The 12144-nt window shown below is 38.1% G+C and overlaps 1 protein-coding gene across 2 annotated transcripts in view; it reads right to left on the reverse strand.

Annotated features, from left to right (window-relative positions):
- LOC148815472 (protein NLRC3-like) overlaps positions 1–12144 on the reverse strand; it is a 62039-nt gene that overhangs the window by 15297 nt on the left and 34598 nt on the right. For both annotated transcript variants that reach the window (XM_088905121.1, XM_088905122.1), the window contains exon 7: positions 4962–5135. In XM_088905121.1, coding sequence (XP_088761247.1) covers positions 4962–5135 — 174 coding nt within the window. The remainder of the gene's footprint in view (positions 1–4961; positions 5136–12144) is intronic.

Raw genomic sequence — 12144 nt, forward strand, 5'->3', positions numbered from 1 at the left:
TTTGGATATAGTAAAAATGAGAAAGAGAGGGAAACAAGAAGACAAAATCAGCTAAATTCTTGGGACAAGTGATGCAGAAGGACAAAGACAGAGCAAGCTTCATAAACATCCCTCAAACCTGTTTCCACTAGGGCTGAGGGTGTGGGAATCCCTGGTAAACAAGGTATACAGTCTCCCTTAAAACTTCATTAGCCCCACTGCAGTGCTTCCTCTTCTCTCCAAAAATCCCTATTTTATACAAAACTCTGTGCTCCAAGACACCCTGCTTCCTCATTTCTACTCAATTATAATCCTGTCATGGAGTCTTAGTTTCAAACAGGTTAAAGTTATTTAATTAATATTTCATGATATTTAAAACTAGGGAATTTATTTTTTGAATAAGGGAATTGTTATGAAAAAACATTTATTTAAAACATTTATTTAAGTGATTAACAGGAATCATGACTCAATGGCTGACATTAATTTTATAAAGTTATTTAATATTATTTAGGCAGGACTGGGGTCCTGGAATTAATTCCAGAACTGAGGTGTTATCTGTATAGAACTTGCATGTTCTCTCCATGTTCATGTGGGACTTTGCCAGGTGTTCCAGTTTACTCCCACAGTCAAAATGACTTGTTGATAGTCTAATTGGCTTCTGGAAAGTGTGGGCATTTCTGTGTTTTTGTATGCCCTGCAATGGACTGGCATACAGGCCTGGGAATATCTTGCGCCCATTGCTTTCTGGGATAGGCTCCGGCTCCCATGTTATCCTGTGTTGGATTCAGTGGTTAGAAATATGATGGATGTTGTATTAACTGTTACTAATTGCCTTCAAATTACATTATTAAAAACATACAGGTACAGATGAAGTAGTTGCCCCAAAAACGTTGTATTTTCATTTTCAGGTATTAAAAAAAATATATGACAGACAAGTCTGTAGACTATGTAAAGACAATGTAGACTATGTAAAGAATTTGTTAGTGTTAAGGATTCAGCCAGTGAAACCGAAACCAAGTAATGGACCCACTTGCAGGAGCTGACTAAATTACCAGAAGGAGATACTTAAAAACCAAAACAAAGTCCAAAGGGGAAGCCAGTAAACCTATAACCAGGGAGAGAGTTACCAAAGCCAAGCCGTGATCCAAATACCGTAGACGAAGGAATGAGCCGAGAGTCCAGGAGAAGCCAGTGATCCAAACAGGGAGAGAGTAACCGAAGCCAAGCCGTAATCCAAAAAACCGTAGTCGAAGGAAAAAAACAAAGTCCGAAACCAACAACGTAACAAGGAGGTAGAAGGCTTAGCGCAATAAAGAAGCTCGAATGGAAAACCAATACTGAGCGAGGGGGTAGGGAAAGACTAGTGCTTAAATACAAGATGAGATGGTGGTGTGGTGGTGAATACGTACTCTAATAGGTTGACTAATTGAACTAAGACTACACCTTCTTCTGCCCCTTCCATTGCCAGGAGGCAGGGATCGTAACAGTTATTGCATTACTACCTCAACAATAACCATACCATGTGATTCTAACTGATTAGAGAGAACTAAGCATACAGTTTTGTAGCACAGAGATTTGGTAGATGAATGCTGTACACTGTGAGTAAGAAAGCAACATCAGTCAGAAAAAGAGGAAAGAAGGGCATCAAAGACTCAATATATCTTCCTTTTATTGTCCTGGTTATGCACAGTCAATCAGGAGTAAAATAGATGATCTCATCTACGAGTAAATGCCAAATTCCTTTCCAAGTACAGGGATGCCTGCCTTTTGCTGTTCACAGAACTCCTGTGCACTAGGACCTCGACCCTCATGAGATCAGTAAGGTGCATGGCAGAAGCGACTATTTGTACATAGGCAAACACTGATGAAATCCTGCGAGCTTCACATCAAACTCTTATCAGTTTCCCTGAATCCATTTTACCTCCCTAAAGGGTTTCCTTATATGTGAAATCTGTGGTCTACATTAATCCTAAAGTCAACATGATTAGGGCAGCAGAAAGAATCACCTGGACTGGTCAGCATTTTCAAACAAGTTCCCCAGGGCTCCCAATTTCATCATGGGAGATTTTAACCTCTCTACAAAAGTCACCGAAACATTTTCATCATTATATTACCTGTCCAACAAGACAGAATAGAGTATTGGAATTGTGCTACGGATCACTTAAAGAAGGGTACAAATCCGTCTGATCACAACGTGGTGTATTTGGTTCCCACCTAAAAAATGGCCCTACAAAGAGATAAAGATGAATGCAGGGTGGTTCCGGTCTGGACCAAGGACACTGTATAGTAACTACAGGTTATGGACTGGGACATGTTTCAAGCTCTGATCTTGATGAACTGACAGATACAGACAGATAAGTAAGCTTTTGTGAAAATTCACCTTTGAAATCTTGTACTGCATACCGCAATAACAAGCCCTGGGTTTCAAAATCTCTCAAGTCTGCTCTACCAAGAAAAACATAATTGTTCACTGAGGGTATGTTGCTTTGAGTAGCGAGGCTCAAAAATTGTGAGAGATTAAGTTGGCTAAATTAAGGTATAAGAAAAAGTTGATGGTGAAATATGTAAAGGTAATTCATACATGGCAAAGTATCAACTCAATGGTGGTATGCCTAAGAATGGGTAGGATCATTAGTATAAGGATAAGGCCTATTATTTCACTTAGAATGAAGTGATATCAAACATTTCTAAAAATATTTGTGTACCTGGACCAAAAAGCCAGTTGCCTATCACTGGAATGCGGTGAGACACCTGTCTGTCATCAGCCACAGGATGACCTTGTGGTCTTTGCATGTGAGCAAGCATAGGGGATGAGCTTATCTTTTGGATAAGGATCTTTCCCAGGACAGCCCAGATGCATTATCAATACTGCTTTAAGACGGGTGTCCACTGCAAGTGCCTGGATGTTTGGCAGAGGAATATCTGGAAATAATCCTAAAAGTTATAGGATATGGTCAATCATCAAACAAGATGATCAACCAATCAGGGACCTGCAAGGATTGGGTAACCACTCCACTTGGTAGCTTCTTGAAAAATCACCAACCATATTATTTCCAGTTAAAAAGCACTGCATCACTTCTAACTCAGCCACCCTCCTCTCTCCACTGAACCAACTTGGCTGACAACGGAACCACAGGCCTGCCACACTTGTTGTCTGAACTTTGGGACTTAAATGTTTTCCCGAAGCACCAAGTTAGAGGGTGAGCCTGCAGCTTAATCCTGAGCCAGCTAGCTACCACTGTGCTTCCACTTGATCACTGGAGCAATACAGTTGGACTCTTTTTGTGCAACTCGCCTCACCCTGTACCTTTTGTTCTGCCGATTGATTCCTAAAAGCCAAAGTAAACTCACACAATTAACTGTTACAACTAAATATTGTGCCAGTAAATTCACAAAAGTCTTACATTAACAAAGGTGTAAAATCAGATACTGACTTTGCTAATTAAATTAAGCAATTCTATCTTTGGTTTGATGTACTATACATAATTTTACTAGTGAACTCTGTTTTTAGAGGCAGGATCACAGATTGTGGAATTAACACTGATGATTGTAAGGATTGTAAATTGTTCAGTCATGTTAAGGAGAGGAAGAATCCAGGCAGAGTATTGAAATGGCCAGACTGCCGTGTGACATTTTTTCCTTTATTTTCCAATTGTAATTAAACCAATCAGTTGTGCTCCAAGCGACAAAAGTCGAATTCCCGAGTTCACTCAATGATTATAGACTAGTAGCCCTCCCCTCACGGGTATTTAAAGAGATTGTGGAAAACAAGACTGTGGCAAAGATACATGAGCAGTTAGACCCATTTCAGTTAGCTTGAAATGGGTAGGGCAGGTAGAGTTTGGAAGATGCTACAATACACCTTCTTAATGTTGTCCTCCAGCACCTTGAAGGATATAAGATTCATGTTGGGCTGTTATTTGTAGATTTCTCTTCAGCATGTTATTCTACCAAACCACAATTATTGGCAACCAAACTATTGTCTTAGTTTTGGCCTTGATCTTAATCTTAATCATCCAGCTGGTTTACTGATTTCCCTACAGATGTAACTCAGAGGGTAAGAGTCAGTAATCCTTTGTCTAACAAGTTGTATTCCTCCACTGCTCCACCTAAGGATGTGTATCGTCTTTACTCCTTTACTCTTTGTCCTATAATAAAAGTCACTGAGTTATCAACACTCTATACACATAATTAAATTTGCAGATTACTTTGTTATTGTTAGTTTGCTTAAAGCAGATGAGGGGGTCCAATTTGAGGAGTTTGTCACCATTTGAAGTTGAATGTCTCTAAAACCAAAGACATGGAAATTAATTTCAGGATGAACCCTCAGACACCCACTCAAACATGTATCAGGGGTCAATCAGTGGAGATGGTTGATAAATACAAATATTTAGGGACTGTTCTGGACGGTAACTTAAATTTTGAGGCAAACATTGCTCCTATTTTCAAAAAATGGTGACAACGTCTATTTTATCTTAAGAAACCTTAAGCATTTTTATCAGTGCATTATTGAATCTGCTTTCACTTTTGCATTGATCTGCTGGATTGGGAATATGAATTTAAGCAGTAAGAACAAAGGAACAAAGAGTATTGTCAAACTGTCAGAAAGTCATTGGTGCTGATCATTCAATATTACCCCATGTCTATCAGTTAATCTTGCATAAAGCATAGTCTATTCCAGATGACCCTTCATACCCTTTGTTTAAGGAATTCCAACTACTCCCCTCAAAATGCAGATACAAATTTCCCAATTTAAAAACAAACAGGTTCAAGCACTTATTTATACCTAAGACCTAATTTGCTCAACAGTTGATTCTCTTGCTCATGTTTAAATATATATTTTTTGCGTGTTTTATTATTTTGTTTGCTGCTATAAAACAAAGTGTGCCTTGGGGATAATAAAGACATTTAAACATTGTTATTGTTTATATTTGTTAATTTCAAATGTGTAACCCCACAGAAATTTGCCAGTGTTCACTTACCTAAGTGTTTCTAATTTACAGTGGGGACTCCTCAGAGCTGCACACAGCAGTTTCACTTCTGAATGACCCATTGTGTTGTCACGCAGACACAATTTTCTCAAATTGGAGTGTTGTGACTGAAGAGCAGAGGCCAGATTGTCACAACATTTCTGTGTTAATGTAAAATTCTCCATCCTGTAGACAAAAACACAAGAACACAGCTCGTCCATAACATTCTTCACTACAAAATCAAACTCAGCAAAAGCATATAAAATATTATTACTCATCACATAATGCCCAAAGATAATGATCAGTAATGCAATATTGATAACAATACAGTTTAAAATAGTGGATACGGTAGAAAGATAAAAGAATGAAGAAAAAGAGAAGGAAGGTCATAGTATTATAGTGTGGGGAAAAAGGATAGTGAAAGAGAAAAGGAAATTGGAGAAGTGGAGGGAAGGAGTTGGAGATTTAAAAATGCTGATTGGGTGTAAGAGAGGACATGAAGCCCTGCTTCCTTCACAATGACTGCAATTTTAAGGGATGTCTGGAGGGAAATGAATAAGAGAAAAGTATTGTGTCTCAGAGCAAAGGACAGCACTTTCATTCTACTTTGTTTTCCATCATTTGCTATTGTTATTATTAACTGTAATTGATGTATTTAATTATTAACTGTTATGGTTGGGACCATATTCATATTACTATAATAAGGTGTCATGGCAATGGAGCACTTTCACTTGACTGTAGAGAAGAGGAGTGTGAGATATAATGAATATAGAAAAGGGACTGCAGGAAGAGACACTGAATAATGAAGGATGAGACACTGAATATAGAGAGACAGTAGGCAGAACAGAGAAGAGAAAGAGACACGTTAAGAAGGGAGAACAGAACAGAAAGAGAAGAACAGAACACAGAGAGGTAAGATTCATTCATTCATTTTCTAACCAATCCTTCCAATCCAGAGTCTTACCCAGCAAGCAGCGGGCACAATACAAGGTGACGCAAACACAGACACACACACTCACACCAGGGTCTGATTTTCCAGAAGCCAATATACTTACGAGCGTCAGGTAAGTAGTCATTATCAGATTCACAGCAATGACCTGGTGAAGCAGCAGCGGAAGAGGGGAGCTTAAATCCAGGAGCAGGCTTTGCGGGATGCAAGCAGTGCAAGCAGGTGAAAGTGAAACACACACAATCTGGATACATGGTCAGACAGGCAGGTGTCGAGCCATGAGAGACCAGGACAACTAATGAATTGTTAGACTATGTGGAGACTCATCCATTTGCCATTGTAGTTGGACTGCGAGAGCCTGTGTTCCCTCAGGTCTGACAGTACCCTCCTTCAATTGCTGACTTCTGGGTGCTGAATGAGGTTTTCCAGGAAATTAGGATCGCTATTCAGGGCTACAACCCCTCCAGGAGGGCTAGAACCTGATACCCCTCAATAAGAGGAACGGAAGAGCCATTCAAGGCAGATGCAAAGGTGCTAGCCCTGACATGATCAGAGATGTGGAAGGCCAACAAAATCTAGCATTCAAGGATGACTGCTCAGGATCTCCAGAAAGCAAGATGTGACTGAAACAGAGAACTTGCAGGTCAGAGCAGAGCGGATAACCAAGCCCCAATAACCAGGCCCCAAGTAATGGTGCTGTGAGGCTTAAATACTGTGTTCATTAAAGTTAACAGGCAGCAACTGGCTGGAAGAGGCTGCCAAATCTGGTGCATGTTAAGAATGTGACTGGTCTTTGAGACCAGGCACTGAGAGCTCAGATCCACCTGGGCATAACAGAGCCGACCCTTTAAGGGGTTACCTCCGGATGCCAGACTGGGTTTACAGGGAAGCGTACATGGAAGGCACGGATCATTCAGGGAGCATGGATGTTTCTGACTTTGACCTGGGAACTTTCATCTGGTCCTTGCCCTCTCCAATGGTCTCCAATGGACCAGATATCACAGGCTTCTTTGGTACCATCAGTAGGAGGAATGGAAGAACCTGGAATATTGGGTAGTGCCATACTCATCAATACTGGTTTCAGGATGGACATGTGGGGTGCAGATAAGACTCATCTTCTCAGAGAACAGGCAAGGGTGAGCCTGTAAAGTGACAGTGACATGTGCCAAAATTTTGTATGGACCAATGAACCTAGGAGCCAACTTCCTCAGAGGAGCTCTGAGCCTGAAGTATTTGGTGGATAGCCACAATCATCATCCTAGCCAGTGGTGGAGCGACTCAGTGGTGTCTGTTGGTGATGCACTTTTATCCATGATTGGGCCTTCGAAGGCTGACTCTCACAGTCTTTCATATCCCTTCCAGATCTTGTGTGACTCCGTCAGCCACAGAGACATCTATGGCACCTGTAGTGAGTCAGAGGAGTCATCCTGGAATTTGGAAACATGGCGGCAGAGGAATGTCTGCAGTTACTGACTGACCTGCTTCGTCTGGCTGTCCGTCTCTGGATGGTACCAGGAGGAAAAAAATATCTTGATGTTGAGATCAACTGAAGGACCGCAAAATCAGGGATTAACTGATTCCTTTCTGCACAAGGACTGGACTTCTTGTGACACAAGACATTCCAGGCTTAGAGTTATGGTGGGAAAGGGGGACTGATAACTGATAAGGATTCCAGATGCCAGCTAAAGACCCCCCAATGAAGGAAACCTAAAACCGACTATTAAGAGTGGTCAAAGTCTGGGAACTGTCCGAAAAACACAGTGACCTCTCCCCATTACCATGGTAACGAGCTACGTCAGAAGCGGCTGAAAAGTGCTATATAAACTATAAGTTTTGTACCGGTATTTCGAACAATACTTCGGTCTTATTGTTCCTTGCATGCAATAAAACTCATCTGTTTAAACTTCATCTTGGGATCCATAACTTATTTGTCTGTAACAACAGTAGTGACAGCGTATGTTTTCTACAACAAAAGGTTGAAAAGCCTTTTTAAAAAAAAACTTAATGTAACTATCATAACAGTGTTGTTAATAAAGCTAACATACTGTATTAGTAAATCAGTACTGTAAATGGTAAAAATTATCATGCAATGTTAATGCAGGTAGACTGCAGACATCAGGGCTGTAGCATGACTGCAGGCTTCCATAGACCTGAATATTTAGAGCTTTGATGAAAGCAATACTTTTAAATCCACTTACTGTGGAATATTAATATTGAATCATGCAACAAAAGGGGAAGTTTCTGAACATTATTAACAATATGAAAAAATATATTTATTTAGCTGGTTGTGGTATTGTATTCCACTTTTTTCGTAAACATCTGCATTGAATTCTTTAACTCGGTCACTTGTATTTATTATGGAAAAGTTTTGATGTGCATGAAGTGGCATTAAAAAGACAGTAAACAAAAAACAACAAACATTTGAGATTAGCAATATTATGAAACCAAATGATAAATGTGTTTGCATCTCCCTTGAATCACCATTTCTTCCTTCCCCCTTTCCCTCTATTGAGAAGTGAAAGAATGAGCTTTTGTTTAATTAAACAGTAAAATTAAATCAGTCTTCAATATTATACAGTAACCACAAGAGCTGCCATTTCAGCCTTTAAAAGCAAACATCATGTATTGTATTAGCACTGCATAAAAATAGTACACCATTGGTTATAACATTGGTTATAACAGTTATATCTTGAGATGAAAGCAGCCCAAACTATGGTTTAAAAGCCACTTAGTACAGTGTGTAAAATGTATTTTTATATGAACGTTTAAAATAAAATGATCTGTTTCTTAGTTACTTGTTACTGACAAGTACTGTAAGTGACTTTAAGACAAAATATAGATTAATTGCTGATGTAAGACTGAAAAAAGCATGTCATATTTATAACAAGCTGTAATAATATTTTTTTTATCCAGCTGAGTAATTCCTTTGTGTGTAAGCAGTTAGAAAAAAATATTTGAAAAAAGGGTGAGGGGACAAATAATGTGTGTGGAAGAGTTCTCCAATTTTGTGCAGATCAGCTGTGCACTACTTTCAGTTTGGTTTTTCAACTGTCCTTAAATCCTTAAAAAATGTTATATTACATTTTTTATGTTTTTGAGAGACTTTAGAATTCTTCGACTGATGCATATAAAATGTAGCATAATGTGTGCTAAAGTGAAAAAGCAATTATTCTGCTTTATATGGTCAAGCGTTTCGCATACATAAATTTAATTGCATCCATTTTCTAATCTCTTTATCCAGGGAGATGGAGTCTATCCCAGCAAGCAACAGGCGCAAGGCAGTTTAATAGTAATTCTCAGGTTATGAAATCTCTTACACCTAGGATTCACTTTATTCAAACTAGGGTTTCTAAAACTGCTACTAGGTACTAGATTTTGTTTAAATAAAAGTTGTGAAAATGTTCACAAATCGCAATCTTTGAGATGCCTGTGGTTTGAAGTCTTTGCATCATTTGTTCTCACAGTTATTGACATCTGAAACATCGTATCACCTAAATAGGTGAAACAAAAGTTATGAAAGCTAAAGTGAAGGTTATGAAAACCAGAGAAAACAAATGACCCTGAACAAAAAACAAGAAAGTTTTTGTAAAGACTTGTGTTAAATTGCCCTACAGGGATGAATAAAGTATTTTGAATTGAATTGAATTAAACCAGTTGAACTGCTTTTTACTCCCACTGTTGACATTATTCATGCTTGCTCATTCATGTTTTTATATCATTCAACATCGAACACGTTTTGATATATAAAAATAATAAAGTCAATATAGTGTACATATTATTTACTATTTTATTGTTAAAAGGAGTCTTTATTTGTTAGAACAAAAACTTCTAAGTTCCACACCCAAAGTGGAAATCAAACTGAGACCACTGGGGTCCGAGAGGCATGCATCAAACCCACTGTGCCAATGTGCCACTCTGAGACATAGATGAAATGGACGGGTCAAAATGTTTCCATCATAATCACAAGTTAATGAGTCAAATAAATTGATGCAAATGTTTACAAAGAAGCTATATACAGTAAATATATTAAAGCTAAATAAATATATATGTATAGATCCCTAAATTAATATAATTATTATTTCTTTAGTTAATCAATATTACATTCTCTATTAAGCAGATTCTAAAAAGCACGTTTTTAACTGCAATAACAGCAAATATTCATAGAAAAGGTTAAAACATTTTCACTTAATAAAGTACTGTATACAAACTTAACATAGCTAGAGCAAGCACATCAAAACTTAAATCACTTATCAAAAACAAAATAACCACAGTGAGTGAGTTAAAGATTTTGATGCATAAAATGTTTATGAAGGAATTGGAATACTGTTGTGTATTTTTTTATTTTAGCAACCGCTACCAGCCATATACAGTATGTGTAATATATTTATATTCCTTATTTGTATGATCAGCCACCAAAATTTCCCTTTAGTTGTAAAATTCCATATTAATATTACATATTAAGCACATTTAAACATGAACAGTTTAAGAGATTAAATAAAGCAATCACTTCACAAACATTTAATGCACCACAAGTGCCACCTGGTGATTATCTTTGGCCAGTGAATCACATGCAGCCCTAATAACGCGTTATGGGGTTTTAACATGCATTCTGAATGGCTACATCTGTACCTCCAGCAGCTACCTGCTTTTAGAAAACACTGATATAGCTCAGTTGCATAGACATCTTATGATTGAGGTAGAAGTGTGCTTAACCAATAGAACACAACACAATCAAACACAATTGAAGTTTTCCTTTTTAAGACTTTTTGAGCTCTTTGTCTTCCTTATCAAGTAAGTGTATTAAAGGCCAGCTGTATATTTTCTTCTTAGAACCATCCTTCTAATTAGAAGGAAGGTGCTTCTTTTTGGCTGAATATACAATAAACTCCTCTTTTGCTTGACTAAAAGGTCTCCAGTGGATTTTTACTAATTCGATCAAAGTTTATTTATCAAATGCACAGCAATACAGCATACAGCAGTAGTTGATGGCAATGAAATGTCTTTTCTGCGAGCTCACCACGGGGGGGGGGGGGAGATAAAAAATCACAAAATTAAAGTTACAAAATAAGATAAGGTTACATAATAATAGTGCAATAGAAACTAAATAAGATTAACTCAGTCAAAACCCAATATCAATAAAGCTGCTATGTGTCCAGGGTGTATGCAATACATTATGTCCAGGTGGTGCAGTATCTTCTTAATGATCCTGCTCTATGCCTCTGACAGCCATGATCATACTGATCTCTTTGTGTGTGTTCTCAAAGTGGGGTTTTGGAATTCCTGTTGCAGAAAGACATCCGAAACCAAAATTATCTTTAAACTAGGATCACACCTTTCCCTTTCTCTCAACAACAGATCCATTTCCTTCTAATCCTCTCTATTCATTTGCAGGTTTTGACTTCATACCTCTCTTCATCTCTCTCAACTTCACACCACCTGAATGTCGACCTACTTCTCTCCTACTCCCGCCTCAGCTCCCCTCCCATGTTCTCCCATGGCGTATCTACTGCTGGCTTTTCTCACATCTGAAGAAGGCTCCACAGCTGAAATGTTGTGTTGCTTTTCTTCTCTTTTCAGCATGGAATAAACCTTTATTTGTTTCTTTGCAGCCTATGCATGCTGACACGGCTACCTACTTAAGCTATTACATGATACATAGAACCATCCTAATACTTTTTATTGAAAGTGTCTTAACATACTGTCTCACTTGCTGTTTTGATAACATTAGTACCATTAATAGATAATAACCTGGAAAAACTAGTCCAGATAAGTAGCAAACCTCTTACTGTCACAGACCCTTTTAGCCAATGTCTGCCTGGAATTTCCTCCCCTTAAACATTTTGTTATACTGTATCTTTGCAGCAGAACATAGCAGGAGCCTGGTTCAGGTCTTAAATTGAAGCTAACTCCCTTTGAGGGTGAACAGTCAAATTTCTTTTATTGTGTCCACTCAGCAGACAAACATGAAAAAAACAAACAAAAAAACAGCATGCAAAACATTTTGTTTGGTTTTCAGAGGTCAAAAGTTTCAATGTTATGCCTGTCAGGTAGCTCAAAATGCTTGTAGGCCTTGTCCCAGGTGTCTACTAGCTTGGATATAAATTTGGGATTTTTATCTGAGATTTTAAGTTGCAATTGCGAGATATAAATTCGTAATTACGAGAAATAAAGTCAGAATTCTGAGATTTTAAATCACAATTGCGAGATATAAACTTGTAATTCTGAGAAACAATGTCGCAATTGTGA

The sequence above is a fragment of the Atractosteus spatula genome, chromosome 25 (genome assembly GCF_055471065.1).
Source record: "Atractosteus spatula isolate fAtrSpa1 chromosome 25, fAtrSpa1.hap1, whole genome shotgun sequence".
NCBI classification, from domain to species: domain Eukaryota; kingdom Metazoa; phylum Chordata; class Actinopteri; order Semionotiformes; family Lepisosteidae; genus Atractosteus; species Atractosteus spatula.